We start from the raw sequence: 27,403 nt of genomic DNA on the forward strand, positions 1-27,403 counted from the left end.
CTCTTCCATATTTTTATCCTCTCATAACTAATCTCTAGGATGCTGCTAGTAATCCATCTCAAAGCTACAGAATTAATGATTCCTACTCTTGGCTCAGAACTCCCACTTCCACAAATTGAGTATCAGGACTGTTTATCCTCTGCAGATTTATTGTTGAGTAAACTTATCTTTATATAATACAGAACAAGTAAAGCTGACCAAGTGCAATAAGCAAGCCTGATGATTACACATAGCTTTACAGAAACCATGTAACAGCAGCCAGTTGTCAAAATTCCAAAAACAAAAGCGTCCAAACTTTGAACATACTAATGATCATTCAAACCAATAAATATGAGGCAGATCAGTATTCCCAATTGTAATGCTATCCAGTAAGTTTGAGTGTCAGAAACAAGGACAGATAGCTGTGCCATCAGCACTAAAAAAATTTTTTTGCACCAAGGCTAGAGAACACCCAGTAAAAGCTTGACCAGAAAATCCAAAATTAACTGTCACTGCCCTATGATGCTTAAAGTCCAAATAAACAATCTACTGGTGCTAATATTCTGAAGTCTATCAGATGCTGCCAAAAAGTAACTACAGTGAGGTGTTGCTAAATATAGGTTAACACAACTGCTTTAGTCTCATTAACATTTCTGACATCTTTAATTACTTTGCACCAGCCTGGCAAAATAAGATGATTATGTTGGTTTTCAGGAACTGAAGAAACCTAACCTGGGAATTAATATCTCTGCTCAGAATAAGGCAATTCATTTGAAGAAACAGAAGAGAATATCTAGGCTGGAAAATTTTGCAAAGCTGGTTTACATAGAGGTGTTTTGTTCCAAACTCAGACAATTCTCTAACATGCACAAGTTCGGATATAAAACTGGTTAATGTTTGAAAACAAAAGAACCCTGAGTATAACTTTCTAGAATGGAGAGCTCTAATTTGATACCACCCCATCTAACAGCCTGATAACCTCTAGTAGGCTTTTGTAAAATCCAGCTTCTCCAGCATCAAGTCCAACTACTTCTTACTTAGTTCGTGGTGTGCTCACTTATAGCAAGTCAGTGGTCCCTACAGCCTGACATAAGAAATTAGCCTTATTGATAACATGTGATACCAACTCTAACAGAACTTAGGGACTTGTCATGATGCATCATCCATGCTGTTTAGGGAGACCCAACTCAAGTTCTTACCATCTGACCCAAAGTTCTAAGGGTAAAAAGGAATTTTCCAAGTGTGTGTGTGTGTATATATATATAAATGTTAATTATGTTTTAAGACTTAATATCATTAATTTTAAATGTAGGTCTGTATGAATACAGTTAATACCAAGGTTGACTCCTGAAGCATACCAAATTAAGGAGTATTAATATTGAACACAAATCAAGAATCTAATTAGAAACATTTTATTTTAAATGTGCCAAATAAAAATCCACATTTTCAGACCATAGGATGTTAATACATTCAACAAAAATTTGTATTATATTACTGCTGTAAATTTACAGAGTAATAATCCAGATCCATTTTGATTAGATGGTTGAAATACCCTCCCTAAGTTACACTTTACAGACATCACGAATCCCTTATAATAATGTAAACAAAATAACTTTTCCCTAAAAGGTGAACTTGAGCACTTCAGTCCACTCTTTCAGGACTTGCACTTCTTCTCGGACTTCCTGATGGGGAACGACTAAAAAGAAAAAAATATTTAAGTTTGGAACCAATTAGTGTCTAACAAAACTCTTCTCGCATATATGTCAGGGTGAAACGAAGAAATGCTAAGGTGGCCAAAGGGTAGTTAAGTTCCTATAGCAGAAGTCTTAAAAAAACTCTGTAAGGTTTAACAGCTTCTTCACTAATTAATCTTACAAAACTTAGGTAAAAATAACTATTTGCTTTTTGGAGATTTGGGGGGGAGGTCATCTAAGAAATTCTAATATTTTAACATATAGCACCAATTCTCCAAAGAGCTCAGGGAAGTACGCAGTAAGCAAAATTCTGCAGAGGCCACACTTGACAGTTAAGATATGGCAACAAATTGTTTAGCTTACCTTCTTTTTGGAGATGGAGATCTGGACTTTGATCGGCTGTCAAAACATGAAAAGGTTGTGTTTTACTTTTGTGTGAAAAGTTCTATCCAACCCCTTCAGTTACAATAAAATGAACCCCCAAAATGTCCTGAGCTTAAACTACACTGCAGTTAAACTGGAAACAAAAACCCTACCAGTTTTTTGGCTAAAAGTCAATCTTCTAACACTTGTTCTTCATAAAATAATCTTTCATACTCTAAGCACAATGATCTCAGAATGCTTCTCCATACATCTATCAATGTATAGATTGATACATATATAATGTATGTATAATAATGTATGTATGCCTCTTAATATAACCCCAAATTCACCAACTTTTCACTATAGCTTGATATGCCCTTGCCTAGAAAGTCAGCTAGAACAGGCCACGTATAAAGCAAGTTATAAAGTTTGGTTTACTAATAAGAAAACTGTGCTCCTCGTCAACTTACTTCTAAGCTCATAGCTAACAAATTTCAACAATTCAAAAATACTTTGAACTCTGGATATTGGTGCCATATAACTAAAAGATCATCAATGAGATTTTTACTCTACCTGCTTCTAGGCCGTGAAAGAGACCTGGATCTTGATCTCGACCTGGACCGGGATCTTAATAAGAGCAAACACATTTATACCAATTAGTCCACAAGAAGAATTTCCTTAAATACCTTCTGAGTACCTTTTAAGGTAGGATAGGAAGGGGCTAAAACTGTCCAAGATGCCCTATTAGTCTAAGACTGGACAAAGACTTGGAACTACCATTTCAAAAATCTATCATGAGTTTCTGTACAGACGTACAATATTCTTAAACAGAATGTAGCATCCAAGAGAGATTTGTGGTATTTGAGAAAACTGGTGTTAAAAGAATCGTATCAACCTCCTGAATGGAAACTCCTATGACTGGGTAAAGCTGTGTTCATGGATCAACAAACTATCATGGATGGTTTAGGACCATCAACCTGTAAATACAAACCAAATAAGGCTGACATAGACATCTTGAGGTCCTGCAACCAAGTTAAATGCATTTATCTGGAGTCCAGGTTTTTCAGATGGACAAGTTTCTGAATCATGGCATTTATAAAGACTGTGCTGCTGCTGAGTACCAATAATTCTCAGTAGCATTCCCTACCGCTGACAAGAGTAGCATTGTCAATTCCTTTCATTATCTAGAATGTTATCCATTTCCATAACCTTTGAAAACAAAAAAATGCTGAGGGGTCTAATTTGATTTTTAACTTCTCAAATTTCAGTGTCTAACAACAAGCCACATTCAATCTATGTGTATATTACCCTAAATTTTCCATGGTCTCAACCCTCAAAAAAAGAAAAACTTTAACTTGCTTCTAAATCTCTTTCTGGTTCTAATGGGTAGTGCTATTATCATTTGTCTATAAACTGACTTATAGGTAAATGAGAGTAGATCTAAACAGATACAAGCCGACTCCAGAAGTTTCCAACATGTTTACCCAGAGTGCTCCCTGGAATGATTTGAGGATTTATGCCTTAGACCCTCCTCTATCACCTCTGTAACGCCCTTAAAATCTTTAGTTGGACTTTTCTTCATTTGGACATGTTCACAGTCAACTTTTTTTTCAAATATCTTCTGAAGCATTCCATTTCAATTAGGTCCGTACTCCACCGCTGTCATTAAGACGGGACAATCCAAATACAAATAAGGGGGAAAAAAGGTGCTACATACTGGAAATACCTCGATCCTTTTATAGAACCAGACCTAGATCGTCTGAGTGAAGCTGATCTTGATCTACGAAGAGACACAGATCTTGATCGCCGAGGAGATGCTGATCTTGACCTAAACATTAAATCAAAGTAATTTCAATTTGATTCCAATTAAACTTCACCACTACTTACAAGTTGAAATTTAAACAAGATCTCTCACCTCCTTCCCCTGCTCCTGCTGCGTGAGCGAGAGTATCGTCTACCTCTGGATCTCGAATGTGATCTAGACCGTGACCTATTTTTCAAGTCAGAAAAAAACATAATATTAGATGGCAACTCCTCTTAGAGTCTGTGTGCCTCTGCTGAAACCAAATCTCAAAACTATTTAAATTTAGTGTCTCATTTGGAAATAAACTCTGGGCCTATTAGTTGTCGTTTTTTTTTTTTTAAACTACCTAAAAAAAGATTTGTTAAAAGCTCAATTACATTTTAGATTAACATAATATAAAACACTGTAATGTGTATTTAAAATAAACCTTGCAAGTTTGCAGGTCGACCCTCTTTGGCCCATGGTCTAGTAGATCTAGACGATCTAGAAGTATCTATAGCCGATCGCTGCATCTAGATGTTTTCTTCAATCTACACGACGATCAAACTGACAGCCAAATGAGCCAGGTGAGGCTTGATTGACGCAAGAAGATTTTTCTAGTTGGGAATGTGGTCAATCTGGTGTTCCTCTTTCTAAACCGGAGGGGCCCCCAATTGTAAGCCAAATTTACTGTTACGGCGATCACCGTCTCAAATTTTCTGCCCTTTAAAGAATAAGGTGAAGCTAGGTGTAGATGACTCGAGGGGATCTGGCCTCTTATGCTGATCACCTCAAGGTCTAGGAGGATCTTAATTGTCGGATTTGCAAGGCGCCTCAGCATGATATCATAAGGCTCGTGACATTCTGAATCAAGGCGACTGACTCAAACGAAGAAACCTGAAAGGTTTTGACCAGGTTGATTATTAATACATTAACATTTCTTTAATTAAACAAAAATTGTAAAATACACCTGTAACAATTAACATTCAAGTTTACAGAAAAATACGTTTGTGCCTTGCTAATAAAAAAATTACTTGATTAACTAGTACACTAACCATTCCTTTATTAAAATAAATACCTGCTTCTTCTTCGGCGGCTATAGCGATGACAATCATAAGCATAATGTCCCTTTTCGCCACACTCATAGCATCTATCATTGGGATCAAAGGGACGTCGGGCAGGTGGTCTATCAAATCGAGATCTCCGAGGCATGCCTGTTGATAGTTCAACTCTCACTCGGGAACCACAAATAACTCTACAAAAAACAACAACAAAACTGTAACGCCAAAAAAAAAAGTGAGCTCTATATTTAGAACTTCCCAACCACTCTCTTTGCCCTCAGAAGCTCCAACTATATAAGTCCTTCAAACTTCACTTTTGCTTTCATTTCCTGTCTTCATAAAGTGATCAGCTAATTATTTAAAAACTCCTCCAGACTACAGAATTCAAGCCTGACACAGCAACATTCTCACCAAGATCTCACTTACTTTCCATCCAGGCCTCGAACTGCATCTTCTGCATCTCTAGGGTCTTCAAATTCCACAAAAGCAAATCCTGGAGGATTTCTGGCAATCCACACAGTTCTCAAAGGCCCATAATAACTGAAAGCCCTTTCTAACTCTCCTTTGCCAGCACCAGTTCCCAGGTTACCAACATACACCTTGGTTTCTGTTTAAAAAACGCAAAGGAAAGAGTGCACGTTATGCAAATAATCTGGCCCAAGTTTGAATTTTTTGCTTACATTCATCTTTAACAGTGCAAAACATATTTAATACTCTATCAAGGACTAATGTTAGTCTTTAAACCAGCGAAGTTCGTAACATTTCTGAAAAGCTAAGCGTACGACCAACTTCTTAACATTCAATGGAGGCGGGGGGGAGGGGGCCGCGGGAAACCTCCAAATACGAGCACCGCAGCGTGGTAGGATACTCCGAGGCGTGGAGCGGACTCCGCCCCGGTCCCGCCCCTGAGTCCCGGCAGCCCCAGGCACACCGAGAACGCGCGGGCCGGCGGCGGCAGCGGCGTTCTCGGTGAGCGGGCCCCAGCGGAAGGCGGAACGGGAGCGGGGCTGCGCCGACTCCAGTACTCTGCAGCAGGCGCCCCAGGCGCAGGCTCGCCCGTGACTCCAGCTCCCCGCCTCAGAAGCCATAAACCGTGCTCGAAAAAGCCAAGAGAGAAAAACCAGCCGCCAGACTTAAAAATCACGCTTCCATTCCCACTCAGCAATCAGACCGTTTGACGAGAATGCGCAGCTCGAAGCTGCCAGTTTTTTAAGTCTTAAATTCATCCTTTCTTTTACGGCTGCGACCACATCTGTCAGCTAAAGTGGCGGGAAAGCGCCAAAGAAATGCGCCACCATGGTCGTCAATGTGCGCAAAATGGCAGCCGAGGGCGGGGGGGGGGTGGGGGACGGGCGGGCAGGCGGGCAGCTCGAAGAAGGGCAACAACAAACAGTGATCGAGGGGCTGGCTCGGGCCGGGCGGGAGACTAAGATGCCCAAGAACTGAAAGATACCCGCCGGAGACCTACCCCAGCCACCCGCTGTCCTCCTGCGAAACCCCGCGGCCGCCGCCTCCAGCTTCGTATGGTGTGCGCCGAAGCCGCCATTACGCACGCGGAATAACCGTCTCCCAACCGCCGCGCCAACCTCACGACCTCTAAATACTCACTACACCCACAGCAACCTCCCTTCCTGGCCTCCAGCCTCTTACCTCCTCCGTACCGCCCGTAGCGCGACATGATGACTGGCCTGCAAGCTGGGCTCTTTCAGCTCGCAGCGCCCAGAGAACGATCAATACAAAACCAACCAAACCGCCTCACACGCCAACGGTCCCGGCGGCACTACGAGGAAGCGCCTGGGTTCGCGCTTATATATGCGGCGGCTGGGTTCCGTTGCGCATGCGTCATCTCGACGTTCTGCGCGGCACAAAGGAGCTGGGCGGAAACAGCAGAGAAGCGGTGCGTAGGGAACTGATGGGGTTGAAACGCGAATCCTGGGCGGAGGGATACGTTTCCGTGGCAACGCGGAGATCCTGTCTGTAAACCCTTGGCCCTTCCCCGCGTTGTCCCGCCCTCCCCCCCCTTTTCCCTGTGTTCCCCTCATGTTCCTTCCCTCATTCTCCTCCCCCCCGCCTTCATTTACCCTCCCTCGCATCTAGGGACACTTAGCTGTGGTAGTCTTCCTTCAGGCCTCATGAAAGGCTGTAAGATTTAACCGCTGATGTTGCTGCTGCCGCCGCCTTTCTGCTGGGGGACCTGACCTCGACTGCTACTCATTGATCTTTGGGGCTCGTCAGAGGTAATCGGGAGCTTGGGCCAGGGTGAGAACCACCTACACCCCGACTGTCTGAGTAGTGGTCCTCGAAACCACCATGGGCCTCAAAAGGGGTGACGCCCCCAAGGGACCGGCAGCCCTGAACCGACCCTTCTGCCCCTTCCGAACCGGCCACCAGTTTTCCCCAACATGGTCCGAGTTCTCGGAGTCAGGAGGACAAAGAAGTAGAGGGTCCCCCCACCCACCTCCTTTTATTGAAATCGTGACATAACCCTAAATCTTTAAATCATTTGTGGTAGTGGCAATTCTGAAACCATTTGCATTTGACGCACAAAGTGTTATCTGTGCCCCCTTTCTAGTGCTTTCTGCTTTGCACTGTAGTACCACATCTCATCCACTAATATTGTATCCTGAGGATGGGGAGTTTCTTAAGTTGTCTCTGAGTAAGCAGCCTTGCTGCTCAGTCATTCTATATATCAAATAAATGAAAATCTTTTCTTTGTTAGAATCGCTTAAAAGTGCAGTTTCAATTTTATACAGTGTATTTGCCAGACACCAGCTCTATAAATACAGATTTCACTTTTTTACCATCCAATTAAAAAAAAGCATTGCACTGTAAATACTTGGAATACATGAGTTGCAAATGTCCCGCAATACAAGAGGAAATTCTTAGGTATTTCTATTTTTTTTTTCCTTTTTCATCTGCTGTAACTTCACTTGGTATGTATAGATGTGGGATACGCAGTACAGGAGAAAGGGAACTTAGTTAAATTAGCATGTATTCAGGTAAATAAAAAATGAATTCTCTGAGAGTAATGCTAAGATTTTACATTATTGCCATAACTTTTCAAATTATGGAAGGAATTGGTCTACCTCAAGAAAATCTCTAGTGAGAAAATAGAAGTTTCATCGTTTGTCATGTTTGTTCTCCCTTGTTTTTTTTTTTTGTTACCTACTTAACAGAGTTCTTCCTAAAAGTATTAAGCAATACCGATCCTTTACATACTCATTTATATATACTTTAAATAGAAAGAGCATAGGTACAAAGCATAGGTAAAAAAAAGATAGTGCTTATTATACTGCATAGTTTCTCATAGACTTCAATAAATATTTTGGGGGCTTTGAATACAAAGTGTACTGTACAAAAGAATTTTTGAGCAAATAACAGTGTAAACAGTATGAAAAGAAGCAGCTGTCCAACTTACAGCAAACTGATTTCAAGCACATTAAAGGGAAAGTGGTAAACCTGGACTGACTTGTCTGATTCTGTAACTGTCTCTCTCATTAAAGGAGGGACGATTCCTAGGCTGGGCTTTGCTAACCTCATTGCCATGAAAAAAATAACAGTACTGTGTACTACTTTTGCACCCTGTTATATTGAAAACTTTCTCTTTAAGAACAGTTCTTTTCAACTAAATGTCAGTCCAATCAGGGAGATTTTTTTGTACAGTTCTTTTATTTCTACTGATTGTTTTTAAGTCATTTTCACATAAATTTCTTGCCTCTAGAATTCTGAATTAATTTAAGGTCAAATTCCCAGTTTCAATTTGAATGTGAAAGTTAATTCAACAAGTATTCTAATATTTCCTATATGACTTTTTAAAATCTTAAGTTTCTGTTGTTAAATAGTAATATTATTAGTTTATGAAGGGAGAGGTAATTCTTTTGAAAGCTGCAGCTTTCAAAATGTATCTACATTCCCTAGATTCAGTGTTTCCAGAGAAACAGAGAAATATTCACCTTTTCTAATGGAAGGAAATACTAAAAGAGGATTTAATGTTGACTGCCTATAATAAAATGAAACAAAACAAAGGAATTAAAAAAAAAAGTATTCACCTTTTATCTAGCTTTATTTTGAGTTTCACTTTTAAGTCATTGTCATCATTTTACTTGGATGTGAAAACTTTAAAACATGAAAAACAATTTTAGACCTTGTGCTACGTGTATTACTTTTTAGTAAGAGATAATCTTTATTTTAGAATAGTATTACCAACAGTGGTTCCCCTCCCCTGCCCAAGGCTTTCAGGATGTTAGTTCCCCCACCAGGGATTGAACCTGGGCCCTCAACAGTGAAAATGCAAAGTCCTAACCGCACCTCCAGGGAATTTCCCCAACACGAGTCATTTAATATATATTTATGTATGTTCTGTGTATGTTTGTCCTGAGATGAATCCAAACGTGTTCAACCACAACTTCCTTTTCTTAACATTTCATACTCTGCTATTGCCTCTGGAATATCTTTAAATTCTGGGAAGAAACAATTATTAGAGGCAGGTTTATAAGTCTTTCATACTGTATAAAGAAATTAACTTCTCATTAGCTAAGTACTGGACTGCAGTTAGTACTGAAGCATATAGGAGGGAGAGGAGAACAACAGAACAGCCAGGCTTCAGCAATATGTGAACCGTGAACTTCCAGATGTTCAAGATGGTTTTAGAAAAGGCAGAGGAACCAGAGATCAAATTGTCAACATCCACTGAATCATGGAAAAAGGAAGAGAGTTCCAGAAAAACATCTTTTTCTGCTTTATTGACTATGCCAAAGCCTTTGTGTGGATCACAATAAACTATGGAAAATTCTGAAAGAGAAGGGAATACCAGACCACCTGACCTGCCTCTTGAGAAACCTATATGCAGGTCAGGAAGCAACAGTTAGAACTGGACATGGAACAACAGACTGGTTCCAAATAGGAAGAGAAGTACGTCAAAGCTGTATATTGTCACCCTATTTATTTAACTTATATGCAGAGTACATCATGAGAAACGCTGGGCTGGAAGAAGCACAAGCTGGAATCAAGATTGCCAGGAGAATATCAGTATCAATATCAATAACCTCAGATATGCAGATGATACCACTATTATGGCAGAAAGTGAAGAGGAACTAAAAAGCCTCTTGATGAAAGTGAAAGTGGAGAGTGAAAAAGTTGGCTTAAAGCTCAACATTCAGAAAACGAAGATCATGGCATCTGGTCCCATCACTTCATGGGAAATAGATGGGAAAACAGTGGAAACAGTATCAGACTTTATTTTTGGGGGCTCCAAAATCACTGCAGATGGTGATTGCCCTCATGAAATTAAAAGACGCTTACTCCTTGGAAGGAAAGTTATGACCAACCTAGATAGCATATTCAAAAGCAGAGACGTTACTTTGCTGACTAAGGTCCGTCTAGTCAAGGCTATGGTTTTTCCAGTGGTCACGTATGGATGTGAGAGTTGGACTGTGAAGAAAACTGAGCGCCAAGGAATTGATGCTTTGAACTGTGGTGTTGGAGAAGACTCTTGAGAGTCCCTTGGACTGCAAGGAGATCCAACCAGTCCATCCTAAAGGAAATTAGTCTTGAATATTCATTGGAAGGACTGATGCTAAAGCTGAAACTCCAATACTTTGGCTACCTCATGCGAAGAGTTGACTCATTGGAAAAGACTCTGATGCTGGGAGGAATTGGGGGCAGGAGGAGAAGGGGATGACAGAGGATGAGATGGCTGGATGGCATCACCGACTTGATGGATGTGAGTTTGAGTGAACTCCGGGAGATGATGATGGACAGGGAGGCCTGGCGTGCTGTGCTTCATGGGGTCACAAAGAGTCGGACACGACTGAGCGACTGAACTGAACTGAAGGAGTAAACTCGGAAGAGGGAAGTTGTGATTCAAGAGTGCCCCACTGATACAAATACTACCTAAATTGATGATTTAGGCATTTGGAGCAATCCAGGAATAGTGAGGCTTTCTGAGGAATGCCTTTTGTGTTAAAAAGTATGAAACTATTAACTGTCATCAAGCCCTAAACCAATCACTTGTGTTGTTCCTTCTTTAAGGAAGACTATTAATGAAAGTGACTTGATCAGCTTAATGTCATAACTAGAGCTAGGCTAGCTTAGAGTTTAGCACTTAACACTATCTAAAAATTTGATATGATCTGGGCACTTGGACAAAATTGAAATTTCTGCAAAGTTGGGGACAAAACTCTGAAACATGGTGATGACCATCCTTCAGTGGCCACTCCTAAGATGTCTTTCTTCACTCAATGACTGCAGGAGGAACAGTTGTCACTTCTTTGACTAAATGCACATAGAGAAAAATCATCTGACGCATATAACATGAAAAAACTCAAAGGTTTTTCATGAAAAGTAATCCCAGGAATCCCAAAATCACACCCTGAAACCTTCTTAAAGGTTCTATACAAAGGTATTTGCCTGTGGAATGGGGAGATAGATGTTTGTGAGCAGTGTGGAAATTGTCACTTTTATTACCAAATTTAGCCTTGGAGGCTAATTTCTATGAGATTAGGTATACCGTAAAAAAATCCGTATATATAGGGAATTATCAGCTGGTCCTCTGGTTAGGACTTTCTCTTCCATTGGTGGGTTCAATCTCTGATTGGGGAACCAAGATCCTGCAAGCAGCACAGTCAAAAACATAAAATGAAACATTAAAAAAAAAAGTTTTAGAGACTTCCCTGGTGTTCCAGTGGCTAAGACTCCTCACTCCCATTGCAGGGGGCCCAGTTGGATCCCTGGTCAGGGAACTATATCCCACTTGCCTCAGTTTAGTGTTCAAATGCCACAACTAAAAGATTCTGCATGCTGCATCTAGGTGCAGTGAAATAAATTTTTTAAACTTTTTAAAATGGATAAAATCTATTTCAAAGCTTCTGACGAGTGAATACATATGGTATAACTCTCAAATAGATAATTAAAGTAAGATTGTATATGAAAGAAATGCCTTGAAATTCAGAGATAAGAGGACTTCTCTACCAGATCACTAGTCTAACCACCTCATTTTTCAAATGAGACTAAACCTAGAATTGCAGCATGATGAGTGCAGTGGTTCCCAAATCCTACTACAAAGACAGTCAGTCTGTCTAAGCTTGAATGAAAATTTCTCCAGTCTCAGAAAAATATAAACTATTGCCAACGCTCTTTCTTGGGGAAAACCATCCTTTATTTATTATGTCTTTTTTTCTGTTAAAATATCCCTCCCAAGAATGCTAAGAACTTAAAAAAAAAAAACTCATGTGTTTTCTTGATACAAAAAGTGTGTCCTCTCTGTCCCTCAATTTTTTCAGACCTAGCTAGTTCTCCAAATTCAAGGATCCAGAATCTAGAAAAGAACAAAGCATGACTTGACCCAATAAAAAATAGAGAAAAAATCAAACAGTAAGAAATCAAAGTAGAAGCAGGAAAAATGTCTGTCCTTAATAAAAATGCAAATTAAAACAGCATGCTATTTCTAATAGGAGTGCAGGGAAATTGCCACTTACACACACTAATGGGAATATGAAATAATACGTTTGAGGAGGTCAATTTGGCGATGTGTTTTAAAATTATTAAGTTACATGTATATTTTGGACTAGTAATCTTCCTGGAATTAACCATAGATGCACATAAAGATTTATCTGGAAAAAGGTTGGTAAGATATTATCTTTTCAAAAGTTGGAAATAATTTGAAAATCAAACATAAAGCATTGGTTAAATGTTGTTGTTGTTCAGTTGCTAAGTCTTGTCTGACTCTTTGTGACCCCCAGGACAGCAGGCTTCCCTGTCCTTCACCATCTCCCACAATGTGCTCAGATTCATGTTCATTGAGTTGGTGATGCTATCTAACCATCTCATCCTTTGTTGCCCGCTTCTCCTTTTGCCTTCAGTTCTTTCCCAGCATCCAGATCTTTGCCAGTGTGTCAGCTCTTTGCATCAGGTGGCCAAAATATTAGAGCTTCAGCTTTAGCATCAGTCTTTCCAGTGAATATTTAAGATTGATTTCCTTTAGGATTGACTGCTTTAATCTTGCAGTCCAAGGGACTCTCAGGGGTCTTCTCCAGTACTACAGTTTGAAAGCATCAGTTCTTCAGCACTCAGCCTTCTTTGTGGTCCAACTCTCACATCCGTACATGACTGCTGGAAAAACCATAACTTAGACTAGATGCACCTTTGTCGGCAAAGTGATACCTTTGCTTTTTTAATACACTGTCTAGATTTATCGTGGCTTTTCTTCCAAGGAGCAAGTGTCTTAATTTCATGGCCGCCATCACTGTCTGCAGTGATTTTGGAGCCCAGGAAAATAAAATCTGTCACTGCTTCCACTTTCCCCCCATCTGTCTGTTATGAAGTTAATATGACCAGATTCCATGATCTTAGTTTTCTGAATGTTGAGTTTTAGGTGAGCTTTTTCACTCTCCTCTTTCATTTTCATCAAGAGATTTTTTAGTTCTTTTTCACCTGGTGCCATTAGAGTGGTGTCATCTGTGTATCTGAGGTTGTTGACATTTCTCCTGGCAATCTTTCTGGTTTTCTGGTTTTTGTTTTGTTTTGTTTATTGGCTGTGCTAGGTCTTTGTTGCTGTGCAAGGACTTTCTCGAGTTGCCATAAGTGAGGTCTACTCTCTAGTTGCAGTGTGCAGGCTTCTCATTGCAACAGCTTCTCTGTTCAACTTGAGTTTTTTTCATCATTAGTGGTTGAGGCATAGACTTGGATTACTGTAATATTGATGGTTTGCCTTGGAAATGAACAGAGATCATTCTGTTGTTTTTGAGATTGTACCTAGGTACTGCATTTCAGACTCTTGTTGACTACGAGGGCTACTCCATTTCTTCAAAGGGATTCTTGCTCACCGTAATAGATACAATGGTCATCTGTATTAAATTCTCCCATTCCCGTCCATTTTAGTTCACTGATTCCTAAGATGTCAATGTTTCACTTTTGCCATCTCCTGCTTGACCATGTCCAATATACCTTGATTCATAGACCTAACATTCCAGGTTTCTGTGCGGTATTGTTCTTGACAGCATTGTACTTTACTTTCACTACCAGACACATCCACAACTGAACATCGTATCCACTTTGGCCCATCTCCTTCATTCTTTCTGAAGCTATTAGTAATTGCCCTCTGCTCTTCTCTAGTAGCATGTGGGACACCTTCCAATCTGGGGGCTCATCTTTTGGTGTCATATCTTTCTTCCTTATCGTACTGTTGATGGGGTTTTAGTGGCAAGAATACTGGAGTGTTTTGCCATTCCCTCCTCCAGTGGACCACGTTTTGTCAGAACTCCCTACTATGACGTGTCCATCTTGGGTGGCCCTGTATGGCATGGCTCATAACTTCATTGAGTTATGCCAACCAGTTCACCACAACAAGGCTGTGATCCATGAAGGGGTAATTAAATGTTATGGCACATAAATTGGTTACATATATTATGACCATTAAGAACCACATTGTAGAATTCTTCAATGTCAGAAAAATGTTAATGTTATGTAATTAAGAAAGCAGATTTTAAAATGATATGCATGCACAGTAATTCTGGTTTTGTAAAAATAAATTATATTAATAAAATAATTTAAGTTTTCTTGTTTTGTTTTTCTGTATTTTACAATGTCTTATAATTTTTCTTTTTAAATTGAGAGGCTTGGAGACAAAGGAGTTCCAAGTTTGAACTGAGAATCACTGTTTAGTAGTTGTGTTAATTGGAACATGTGGCTCTACTTGTCATTCTAGGTTCAAGATTTTGCAAAAGAAAACATGGGTTTTAATGATACTGTCTGTGGGTGAGTGGTATCATGAATGTAGTTTCCATGGTTTTGGTTATTTAAAAAACTTTTTCTGTTACGACCTGAATTGCTTCTAGTAAAAAATTGAATATGATCTAAAAATAAATAAATATAAATATTTTAAGTGGAAGTCATAATGGAGGAATTAAATAGGATAGTTAATCTAGGGAGAAGTGGTTGCCTCTGGGAAGTGAAATTTGGTTGAAGATAGAAAAGGGCCTTCATCATTTAACTGTACAATGAGGTCTTCTGTGTTGTTTGCAGGTTTTGTGTCTTTATAAACAAATATAGTACTTTTGTAATAATGCTTCAACATTATAATGTGCCCTTCTCCCGCAATCTCTACACAGTTTACTCAACTTTATCTTCCTTCATAGCTCTTCTCACCTCTAACCTCTTCATTTACTCTGTGATACAGTGTGAGATCCTCAAGGGCAGGGACTTTGTTTTACTCTCTGATGCATTCCTGTTGTCTGGCATTGTGCCTGGCTTGCACAGCACTACATTCTCAATATTTGTAGAATTAATTAATTCTACTAAGAAACTATTTCACATGGTTGTTGCTCATTTAATATTTACAAAGCATTTCCCTTGTGGCTCAGCTGGTAAAGAATCCTCCTGCAATGTGGGAGACCTGGGTTTGATCCCTGGGTTGGGAAGATCCCCTGGAGAAGGGAAAGGCTTACCCATCCCAATATTCTGGCCTGGAGAATTCCATGGACTGTATATTCCATGGGGTCACAAAGAGTTGGACATGACTGAGAGACTTTCACATTGCATTATCACATTGCATAGATAGATATTTAGGTTCCAAATCTGAACCTCTGATTCTCAGTCCATAGAGATTTCTTTTGCACCACACTGCCTTCCTAGAAGTAACTTGTTTTGGCTTTTTCTCAACTCTTTGAGAGTTGTAGTGAAACATTTGTTTTACATTATAAAAATCTGCCTGTGAAACCTGCAGGTTACTACCATTTTCCTGTGGGACACTGTTGGTATTTAAAGCAACAACAACAATAAAAATTACTATATTCTAGAATGGTTCTTTTTTTAAAATCATTTTTAAATTGAAGTATAGTTGATATACAATATTATATAGGGAAAAGGTGTACAGTGTAGTGATTCACAATATTTAAAGGTTAAGCTTCATTTATAGTTATTGTAAAACTGTATTGTATGTATATTTCCCATGTTGTACAGTACATCCTTGTAGTTTATTTTATACCTTATAGTTTATACTTCTTAATCTCCTACTCCTATAACGCTGCCCCGCCTTTTCTCTCTTCACTGGTAACTACTAGTTTGTTCTCAGTATCTATGAATCTACTTCTTGCTTGTTATATTTTTTAGATTCCACATATAAGTGATAGCATACAGTATTTGTCTTGCCATGTCTGACATTTCACTTAGCATTGTGCCCTCCAAGTCCATCCATGTTGCTGCAGATGCAAAATTTCATTCTTTTTATGGCTAGTAGTAGTCCAGTGTGTATAAATATATGTATATACATATGTGTGCATGCTCAGTTGCTCATTTGTGTCCAGCTTTTTGTGACCCCATGGAGTGTAGCCCACCAGGTTTCTCTGTCCATGGAATTTTCCAGGCAAGAATACTGGAGTCGGTTTCCATTTACTACTCCAAGGGATCTTTCCTACCCAGGGATCAAACCCAGGTCTCCTACCTTGCAGGCAGATTCTTTACCGTCTGAGCCATCAAGGAAGCCTATATATACATACATATATATCACATCTTCTTTATCCATTCATCTATTGATGGACAGTTACGTTGCTTCTATATCTTGGCAATTGTAAATAATGCTGGTTTGAAAATTGGGGTGCATGTATCTTTTTGAATTAGTACTTTTGGTTTTTTCTAGTGTATACCCAGGAGTGGATCATATGGTAGTTCTATTTTTATTTTTTTGTGGAAACCTCCAGGCTGTTTTCCATAGTGGCTGCACTAATTTACATTCCCACCAGGGTTCCCTTTTCTTTTTTCCTTAACATATATGTATTTTATTGAATATAGTTAACTTACAGTGTTTCAGGTACACAGCAAGGTGATTCAGTTGTACATATAAACATATATTATTTTTCAAATTATTTTCCATTATAGGTTATTATAAGATATTGACTGTAGTTTCCTGAGCTGAACACTAAACTTTTGTTGCTTGTTGCATATATATTTTTTAATTAGAATTTATCATTCTATTCATACTAAGTCAACCAAGTGGAATCAAGATGTCATAAATTTTTTAGGCAAAAACTCACAAGTTTTCTAAAATATATATATTATACATATTTATATATATATGTATACAAGTATTTTTCTACTGTGCTTGATAAAGGCTTGAGAAATAACATCAAAGAAAACAAGAGATGGAGAAATTGGAAAACTTAAACTAAATGAAATGGGAGCACTGAATAGGAAATAGAAAAGGTGAAGCTAGATAAAAGTAAAGTATCATCATATAGTCCAGTTGTTTTTAAACATGGCAGCTCTTTAGAAATATATTTGGAGCTTTGGAGGAAAAGAAAGCAATATGTGGGCATTTGTATTTTTCAAAAAATTCAAAGATAATTCTGATATACATCTGGATTTTAAAAAGTGATTACAGGTTTTTCTGTCAAATGGTAGTTTTGGTGATATAGAATGATGTTTACCAGCTTTCACAATCAAAAAGGATGATTATAATTGCAAGCCATAATGGGGGCATGGTTAACCTAACAATATAAAATAATTATATACAACTGGGGGGAGGTGTCAAGCAGAGTGATGTAGTAAGTGGAAGTGCATGCATGCACATGTTTTCATCCACCCAGCCAGTCTGTGTCTTTTGGTTGGTACATTTAATCCATTTACACTTAAGGTAATTATCGATATGTATGATCCTATTACTCTTCTAATTGGGTTTATTTTATATAGGTCTTTCTCTTCTCTTGTGCTTCCTGCTTTAGCATTTGTCGTAAAGCTGGTTTGGTGATGCGGAATTTCTTAATTTTTGCTTGTTTAGAAAGCTTTTGATTTCTCCATCAAATCTGAATGGAGAATAGCCAGACAAAAAGAGTAGAGCCAGACTCTACCCAGCCAAGTCTTGCTGGGTAGAGTATTCTTGGTTGTAGGCTCTTCCCTTTCATCACTTTAAATATATTGTGCCATTCCCTTCTGGTTTGTAGAGTTTGTTGAGAAATCAGCTGATAACCTGATGGGAGTTCCTTTGTATGTTATTTGTCATTTTTCCCTTGTCGCTTTTAATATTTTATCTTTATCTTTAACTTTTGTCTGTTTGATTATTATGTGTTTCAGTGTGTTCCTCCTTGGGTTTATCCTGCCTGGGATTCTCTGTGCTTCTTGGACTTAGTTGACTATTTCCTTTGCCATGTGAGGGAAGTTTTCAGCTATTATAAAAATATTTTCTCAGGTCCTTTCTCACTCTCTTCTCCTTCTGGAACTCCTATAATGCGAATGTTGGTGTGCTTAATGTTGTCCCGGAAGTCTCTAAGGCTGTCTTCATTTTTTTGTTGTTGTTCTTTTTCCTATGTTCGGTTCTGTGGCAGTGATTTCCACCGTTCTGTTCTCCAGGTCATTTATCCATTCTTCTGCCTCTGTTATTCTGCTATTGATTCCTTCTAGTATAGTATTCATCTCTGTTTATCTAGTCTTTAGTTCTTCTAGGTCTTTTATAAGCATTTCTTGCATCTTCTCCATTATTTTCCCAAGATCCTGGATCATCTTCACTATCATTATTCTGAATTCTTTTTCTGGAGGGTTGCCTATCTCCACTTCATTTAGTTGTTTTTCTGGGGGTTTGTCTTGTCCCTTCATGTGGGACATAACTTTCTGCTTTTTCATCTCGATTATCTTCCTGTAATGTGGTTTTTGTTCTAGCCGCTTTGGCATTGTGGTTCTTCTTGCTTTTTCTGTCTGCCCTCTGATGGAGGAGGCTAAGAGACTTGGTAAGCTTCCTGATGGTAGGGACTGATGGGAAAACTGGGTCTTGCTGTGGTGGGCAGGGCCTTGCTCAGTTCAGTTCAGTTCAGTCGCTCAATCATGGCCGACTCTTTGCATCCCTGTGACCTGCAGCATGCCAGGATTCCCTATCCATCACCAACTCCCGGAGTCCACCCAAACCCATGTCCATTGAGTCGGTGATGCCATCCAACCATCACATCCTCTGTTGTCCCCTTTTCCTCCTGCCCTCAATCTTTCCCAGCATCAGGGTCTTTTCCAGTGAGTCAGCTCTTAGCATCAGATGGCCAAAGTATTGGGATTTTCAGTTTCAATATCAGTCCTTCCAATGAACACCCAGGACTGATCTCCTTTAGGATGGGCTGGTTGGATCTCCTTGCAGTCCAAGGGACTCTCAAGAGTCTTCTCCAACACCACAGTTCAAAAGCATCAATTCTTCTGCGCTCAGCTTTCTTTATCATCCAACTCTCACATCCATACATGACCACTGGAAAAACCATAGCCTTGACTAGACGGACCTTTGTTAGCAAAGTAATGTCTCTGCTTTTGAATATGCTATCTAGGTTGGTCATAACTTTCCTTCCAAGGAGTAAGCATCTTTTAATTTCATGGGTGCAAGCACCATCTGCAGTGATTTTGGAACCCCCCAAAATAAAGTCAGCCACTGTTTCCCGATGTATTTGCCAAGAAGTGATGGGATCGGATGCCATGATCTTCGTTTTCTGAATGTTGAGCTTTAAGCCAACTTTTTCACTCTCCACTTTCACTTTCATCAAGAGGCTCTTTAGTTCTTCACTTTCTGCCATAAGGGTGGTGTCATCTGCATATCTGAGGTTACTGATATTTCTCCCAGCAATCTTGATTCCAGCTTGTGCTTCCTCCAGCCCAGCGTTTCTCATGATGTACTCTGCATAGAAGTTAAATAAATAGGGTGACAATATACAGCCTTGATGTACTCCTTTTCCTATTTGAAACCAGTCTGTTGTTCCATGTCCAGTTCTAACTTGCTTCCTGACCTGCATACAGATTTCTCAAGAGGCAGGTCAGGTGGTCTGGTATTCCTATCTCTTTCAAAATTCTCCACAGTTTATTGTGATCCACATGGTCAAAGGCTTTGGCATAGTCAATAAAGCAGAAATAGATGTTTTTCTGGAACTCTCTTGCTTTTTTGATGATCTAGCGGATGTTGGCAATTTGATCTCTGGTTCCTCTGCCTTTTCTAAAACCAGCTTGAACGTAGCTTTAATCAAATTATCTGGTGATGGGTTAGGTTTCACTCCCTCCCTGTTAGTTGTTTGGCCTGAGGCTACCCAGCCCTGGGGTCTAGGAGCTCTATGGTTGGGTTAGTGGCCACCTCCAACAGGGCTTATGCCAAGGGGGACCTTCCCAGACTGCTGCTACCAGTGCCCCCATCCCTGTGATGAGCCCCTGCCAATTCATGCCTCCGCAGGAGACCCTCCAACACTATCAGGTAGTTTTGGTTCAGTCTCCTGTGAGGTCACTGCTCCTTTCCTCTGGGTCTTGGTGTGGGCAAGATTTTGTTTGTGGCTTCCAAGGCTGGAGTCTCTGTTTCCCCCAGTCCTGTGCAAGTCCTATAATCAAAGCCTGTTGGCCTTCAAGGTCAGATTCCTTGGGAATTCCCAGTCCCATTTTTGGATCCCTTGGCTGGGAAGGCTGATGTGGGGTTCAGAACCTTCACAACAGTAGGAGGATTTCCTTGGTACTCTTGTTTTCCAGTTGGTGGCTCACTCACCTGGTGGGTTTGAAATTTTGATTTTATGGTGATTGTGTCCCTCCTATCATCTCACTGAGGCTTCTTTGTCTTTGGACATGGGGTATCTTTTTTTGATGGGTTCCAGCACCCTTCTGTCAATGGTTATTCAATAGCTAGGTGCAATTTTGGTGCTCTTGCAGGAGAAGATGAGTGCACATCCTTCAACTCCACCAACTTGAACAGGGTTCCCTTTTCTTTACATCCTCACCAACATTTCTCATTTATGTACTTTTTGATGATAGACATTCTGACAAATCAAATGTGGTTTTGATTTGCATTTCCCTGATGGCTAATGATGTTGAGCATCTTTTCATGTGTGTGTGTTGGCCATCTGCATTTCCTCTCTGGAAAAATGTCTATTCATATCTTCTGTCCATTTATAAAATTAGGTTTTTTGAGTTTGTTTGTTGTTGTTGTTGTTGTTTTGATGTTGAGCTGTATGAACTGTTTATATATGTGGGATATTAACCCCTTATCAGTCATATCACTTGCAAATATTTTCTGCCATTCAGTAAGTTGTCTTTTAGTATTGTCAGTGATTTCCTATGTTGTGCAAAAGCTTTTACATTTAATTAGGTTCCATTTGTTTATTTTTGCTTTTGTTTCTTTTGCTCTTGGAGATAGCTCAAAAAAAATACTGCTACAATTTATGTCAAAGAGTGTTCTGCCAATGTTTTCTTCTAGGAGTTTTATGGTATCTGGACTTATATTCAGGTATTTAGGTCTTTAATCCATTTTCAGTTTATTTTTATGTATGATGTAAGAGAATATTCTAATTTCATTCTTTTACATGTGGCTGTCCAGTTTTTCCAGCACCACTTATTGAACAGACTGCCTTTTCTCCTTTGTATATTCTTCCTCCTTTGTCATAGATTAATTGACAGTAAGTCCACAGGTTTATTTCTGTGTTCTCTATTCTATTCTCCACTGATCTATGTATCTGTTTTTGAGACAGTGCCATACTATTTTCTTTTTAAATTTTATTATTTGTTTATTTATTTAGCTTTGGCTGCACTCATTGCTGCACATGGACTTTCTCTAGTTGTGGCGAGCAGGGGCTGCTCTCTAGTTTGTGGTTCATGGGCTTTTCATTGCAGTGGCTTCTCTTGTTGCAAAGCATGGGCTCTAGAGTGTGGGCTTAGTAGTTGTGGTGCATGGGCTTAGTTGCCCCACAGCAGGTGGAGTCTTCCTGGACCAGGGATCGAATGCATGTCCCCTGCATTGGCAGGCAGATTCTTAACCACTGGACCACAAGGGAGATACAGTACCATACTGTTTTGATAACTGTATCTTTGTAGTATAGTCTGAAGTCAGGGTGTGATTCTTCCAGCTTCGTTCTTAAGATTGTTTTGGCTATTTGGGGTCTTTTGTGTCTCCATTCAAATTTTAAAATTATTTGTTCTAAAAAATTCTTTTGTTCTATTTCTGTGAAAAATGCCATAAGTATTTTGATAGGGATAGTACTTGAATCTATAGATTGCCTTGAGTAGTGTGGTCATTTTAACAGTATTAATTCTTCCAATCCAAGAACACTGTATATCTTTCCATCAGTTTGTGTTGTCTTCAATTTTTCCATCAGTGTCTTACAGTTTTCTGAGTATAGAGATATAAATATGCCCTTCTCAGGTAGATTTATTCCTAGGTATTTTGTTCTTTTTAATGCAATGGTAAATGGGAATTTTTTTTAATTTCTCTTTCTGACAGTTCATTGTTACTATTCAGAAATGCAGCAGATTACTGTATATTAATTTTGTATCCTTCAGCTTTACTGAATTCATTGATGATCTTTGGTAATTTTCTGGTGGCATCTTTAAGATTTTCTATGTCTAGTATTATGTCATCTGCAGACAGTGACAGTTTTACTTCTTCCTTTCCGATTTGAATTCCTTTTATTTCTTTTTCTTCTCTGATTGCTATGGCTAGGATTTCCAAAATTATGTTGAATAAAAGTGGTGAGACTGGGCATCCTTGTCTTGTTCCTGATCATAGAGTAAATGCTTTCAGCTTGTCACCATGGAGGATGATGTTAGCTGTAGATTTGTCATAATGGCCTTTATATGTTTATGCTATTGCCAGATATCTGGTATTGGATTTGTTTCTTTGGAGAACTAATATAGTGTATTATACATAAACAATTTTCCAAGTCATTAAATATTGTATAATCTTATAGTATTTGCATAGATTTCAATTGTATGAGTATCTTCTGTTGTAAGAAATTTAGATTATTTTCATTTTCATATTACAAATAATGCTGAAGTGTATACAACTTGCATAGATGCACATCCCTGACTATTCCTTCTTTTTTTTTTTCTAAATTTTTTATTCAAAAATTCTTTAATTCTAAAATTCTATTGGTTTTGCCATACATCAACATGTATCTACCACAGGTATACACGTGTTCCCCATCCTGAGCTCCCCTCCTTCCTCCCTCCCTGTACCATCCCTCTGGATCGTCCCAGTGCACCAGCCCCAAGCATCCAGTATCATGCATTGAACCTGGGCTGGCGACTCATTTCATATGTGATATTATACATGGTTCAATGCCATTCTCCCAAATCATCCCACCATCCCATCTTGACTGTTTCTTTAGAATAATTCCATAGATGAAATTAGAGTCAGAATATTAACAAATATAAAAGTTTTAAAGCATGTTGCCAAATAACTCTCCAAAAGGGTTATGGCCATTTATACACCTCCTTAATTAACCTACAAGGGTATTTGATTCTCTACTTTCATTAATATTGGATGTTATCATATTTTTAACCTACCAAGTTTGTGTTTTTTTATGGATTTTTTTTTTCTTTTGTATTTTGTTGATTTACAGTGAAATTGAACATTATGCTCACTGGCAATTTGTTTCTGTCCTTTGCTGATTTTTCTGTTGGAGTGTTTCTTCTATCTAACTGATTCATGGCAATTCTTACTATATTAAGAACTTCAGTTATTTGTATTCACTGTTAAATTTTTCAGACTCTTATAGATTTTTTTCAGAACCATACATTTTTAATTGATATATTCTTGACATAAAACATTGTGTAAGTTTATGGTTTACAACAAGTTGATCTGATATATTTGGATATTGCAGTATGATTACCACTGTAGAGTTAGCTAACACGTCTATCATGTTACATAATTATCATTTCTATTTTGTAGTGAGAACAATTAAAATCTAGTCTCTCAGACACTTAGAAGTTTATAATACAATATTGTTGACTGTAATCACTATGCTGTGCACTAGATTTCCAGGATTTATTTATCTACTAGTTACAAGTTTATACTCTTAGACAGTTCTCCAGTTTCCCTATCTCGCAGCCTCTGATAACCACCATTCTATTCTCTGTTGCTGCAAGTTTAGCTTTTGCTTTTTATAAAAAAGTTTTTAAATGAAGTATTTACAGTGTTATGTTAATTTCTGTTATGCACCAAAGGAATTCAGTCCATAGGGTTACGAAGAGTCAGATGCAACTGAAGCAATTTAGCATGCATGCACACAGCATATATGTGTGTGTGTGTTTATATATGTGTATATGTATATGGCTTGTAGCCCATCAGTCTCCTCTGTCCATGGGATTCTCCAGGCAAGAATACTGGAGTGGATTGCTGTGCTCTCCTCCAGGGTGTCTTCCCAACCCAGGGACTGAACCCAAGTCTCTTATGTCTCCTGCATTGGCAGGTGGGTTCTTTACCACTGGTACCACTTGGGAAGCCTATACATGTGCAAACCCCAGACTTCCAGTCCATTCCCCCCACTTCCCATCTTCTCAGTCTCTTCTGTATGTCTGTGAAGACTCTTACAGTCTTAACAGCAATTGATTATTTCATTCTGAATTTATCTTAGTAAATCAAAAACTGTCATAGTCATATGATATTCATTTAGTTTAATGAGTAAGAGGCAGGCATTGTACTCTGTGATGAAGACAGACGTGAAAGATGTGCTCAGAGCCGAGCCTTTTAGATAAATGTGTAATTAACTTAGCTTTACAATGAATAGTGATGATAGTTGCTAATACTGAAGCATAACTAAACCTTAAGGTTTAAAAACAAGCAATTTAAGTAGAGTAGTATCTTTGAGGCTGTCATCTCCCTTTATTTATTTTTTAAATATATAACATATTTTCCCTCTGTTTTCTCTTCCCACTGTATAAAAATCTGTATCCCTTCTGCTTTTCTCTTTCTTTTCCTTTGATTATTCTCCTTTGTTTCATTTTCCCCTCCTGTCATTTAACATATAAAAATACAAAATTAAAGTACATTTTAATCTATGTTTCTAATTGTTGTAAAACATTGTGAAAATTACTATTGAAGCATTTTGCTTGCGGTTTCTTTTTTTTTGGCCGTTTCTATTTTTAAGAATAGATTAATTGGACCTATTATTATGAATATATTAAGTAGCTTGTTGTTTGGAATTGGTTTTCCATTGTGCCCACATCCACCCCACCTTCTGACCAAGATATTATAGTAATGTTGTGATAAAAACTGTTTCATTTGAGTTTTTTTCCTAATTGCAACAATGCAAGGAAATCTTTCTAATTTACACAGCACTTTCCATTCCAAAGTCTTCTATAACTAACCATAATATTTTATCAAGACCTAGTTTTCTGTGAAAATATATGCAAGTACAGTAGTGGTACTAAGAATAACAGGTGTTGGATTTTTAATTCTCATAATCTGTATTCTTTGGTCTGGACAGCTTACCCTTTCCTCTAGTCTTAACTAGAAACATATGCAAATATATTTCTCTTTTCAGCCAGATTCTTGCTCCCAAGGTCTTCCTACAGAGAATTAATTACCTTTGTTCAGCAGTCATTGTACATTTCTACAACAAAAATACACAAAAGAATGATCTTATGAAAACGATAGATTGGAGGGATGGTTCACAAAGGACCTCTTTGGTTTACAAAGGATATGCTTCAGTGTTCTAAAAGAGCATGTTTTCTTTAGTATGTTCCAAATGATTTTAACTTTTCAGAAATTCATCTTCTAGGTAAATAAAATTATCTTTTTCCCCCCCTTTGTCTGACATAGATGAGAATATCTTGATACTGAACCTCACAGCTCTAAGTCTGCCTCCATTATAACAGCAAGACTTCAGGCCGTGGAAGAAGTGACCCCAGGTAGGAGATCAGGAACTACCCTCACTGAGGCCACATCTCTATACTTCAGATACTTCACATCTCTAAAGTAAAGAAACGAATATGTCGTTTACTCTGAATAAGAGAGATGATATGGAGCATGGGTTGACATCATTTAGTAAGGAAGAAAATAAGGAGGACAAGTTTGAAGACGCCTATGAAATTATCCCTGCAGCAGCAACAATGGATGTAGTATCTTCTTTGGAAGAATGCACAACAGGATTGTATTTATTTCTAAATAACAGATTCTCTGATGCCATACATCTCATTTATCCATGGTCAAAAAACAGCATATACCATGCTCTAATCTATAGCATCCTTATGGTTGTCAAGGCCTTTTTGACTTTTGATCCGCAGGATATAGAGATTGGGATGACTGCCACAAAGGAAGCTTTGAGAGTCTGTAACAATTTCCGAAGGAAATCTAGGATGATAAGTTTTTCTCGTCTAGTTAGCAGGCAGGGAGTAAAGGCTATTAAAGAAGAGGAATTGCATGCAGAAGTCTGTTATGCTGAGTGTTTGATCTTGAAATCAACTGTAATGTTTATACAAGATGACAGTACGCTTAGTTTTCTTAAAAGTGGGATCAACATTGGGTTAAGTTACCAAATATACAAAGACTGTCAACAAATATTAACACAGATACCTGATTACCAAAGCAAAACCTACAGACACCTGGTTGGAGGCATAAAATTTGGACTTGGAGTATTCAACTTGTTATTATCACTTGTGCCACCAAGGACACTTAAACTACTCAATGTTGTTGGATATTCTGGTGATAGAGAAGTAGGCTTGACTTTGCTTCATGAGAGTGCATCTGAATCCCATATAAATAATATCTTTAGTGTTTTGATTCTACTGTTTTATTACAATTATCTCTCCATAGCTTTTAGTGTTGAAAAGAACCATAGTTCTGCTGTGGAGAATCTCTTCCTAATCTACCTTCAGAAATTTCCAAACTGTGTCATACTTAAATTTTTTCATGCACGTTTTAGTATGCTGAAAGGATATTTTAAACATGCCCAGTTAACATTAGAGGAGTGCATTTTTATTCAGGATGAATGGAAGCAGCTTCATCACCTCTGTTACTGGGAACTTATGTGGTGCCACATTTTTCTGCTGGAATGGAAGCAGGCTTACCACTATGCTCATGTGCTGGTTCAAAACAGCAGGTGGTCCAAGTCAGTATATTCTTTCGCTAAAGCTTCCCTACTGGCCGTGCTTCCTCCTGATTTTGCAAAATCAGTAAGTGAGGACATGAGCTCTCTCTTCCTAAGTGTGGATAGCCTGAGAATCAGAATTTTAGGAACTTCTGTGCCAATAGAAAAGTTTGTTGCTGAGAAGGGTCAGCGCTATGCGACAACTGCAGGCTGGTTTACAGCACAGCCCATTCTGGAATTTATGTATGCCTGGAGTGGTTTCCGAGTCATAGGCAAAAAACTAGAGCTTATTTCAACCTGGCTATCAATCATTGACAAAGGAGAACAACTTTTACAAGAAACTCCAAATAAAGAGTATGTCGTAGATGACATAAGTTTATTAAATTTACTGAAAGGTCTGTGTCTGAAGTACTTAGGCAAATATTCAATGGCTGAGTACTGCTTTAGTCATGTCATTCAAAAGGAGAAATTGTTAAAATATGACCACTATTTGGTGCCGTATTCTTACTATGAACTGGGAATTCTATACTATCTAAAAGGAGATTATGCCAGTGCAATAAAAACCCTAGAAAACATAAAAAATTACAAAGACTATTCCATGGAAGCCCGATTACAGTTTAGGGCTCACATAGCCCTTGAACAAATAGCTAAAGAAAAAGTGATTTAAACACAAGTGTGGTTTTGTTTTTTTATGAGTGAAGTGTCTGCTATCAGCTTGGTAATTAACAAGTA

At 38.6% G+C, this 27,403-nt stretch overlaps 2 protein-coding genes across 7 annotated transcripts; one reads left to right on the plus strand and one right to left on the minus strand.

Annotated features, from left to right (window-relative positions):
* Positions 1,229–6,788, minus strand: SRSF7 (serine and arginine rich splicing factor 7). Of its 6 annotated transcripts, XR_001296248.2 has the most exons (9): positions 6,531–6,665; positions 5,307–5,487; positions 4,898–5,074; positions 4,610–4,716; positions 3,952–4,026; positions 3,763–3,864; positions 2,610–2,663; positions 2,037–2,072; positions 1,369–1,675 (listed from the first exon to the last, which is right to left on the minus strand). XR_001296248.2 is itself a non-coding variant. In XM_005686514.3 (8 exons), the coding sequence occupies exons 1-8, from the start codon at positions 6,556–6,558 to the stop codon at positions 1,621–1,623; spliced, it is 684 nt and encodes a 227-aa protein (XP_005686571.1). In that variant the 5' UTR covers positions 6,559–6,788; the 3' UTR covers positions 1,229–1,620. The 6 variants fall into 6 exon arrangements, 3 of the variants coding, with proteins under 3 accessions (XP_005686571.1, XP_005686570.1, XP_005686569.1); XM_005686514.3 differs by lacking the exon at positions 4,610–4,716 and having other exon boundaries at positions 1,229–1,675; positions 3,787–3,864; positions 6,531–6,788; XR_001918782.1 differs by having other exon boundaries at positions 3,952–4,716; positions 6,531–6,668.
* LOC102185091 (tetratricopeptide repeat protein 39B-like) lies at positions 6,915–27,380 on the plus strand. Its single transcript, XM_018055144.1, has 2 exons — positions 6,915–7,117; positions 25,405–27,380. Exon 2 carries the CDS (start codon positions 25,575–25,577, stop codon positions 27,336–27,338), a length of 1,764 nt encoding a protein of 587 aa, XP_017910633.1. The 5' UTR covers positions 6,915–7,117; positions 25,405–25,574; the 3' UTR covers positions 27,339–27,380.

Source organism: Capra hircus, chromosome 11, assembly GCF_001704415.2.
Source record: "Capra hircus breed San Clemente chromosome 11, ASM170441v1, whole genome shotgun sequence".
Classification (NCBI taxonomy): domain Eukaryota; kingdom Metazoa; phylum Chordata; class Mammalia; order Artiodactyla; family Bovidae; genus Capra; species Capra hircus.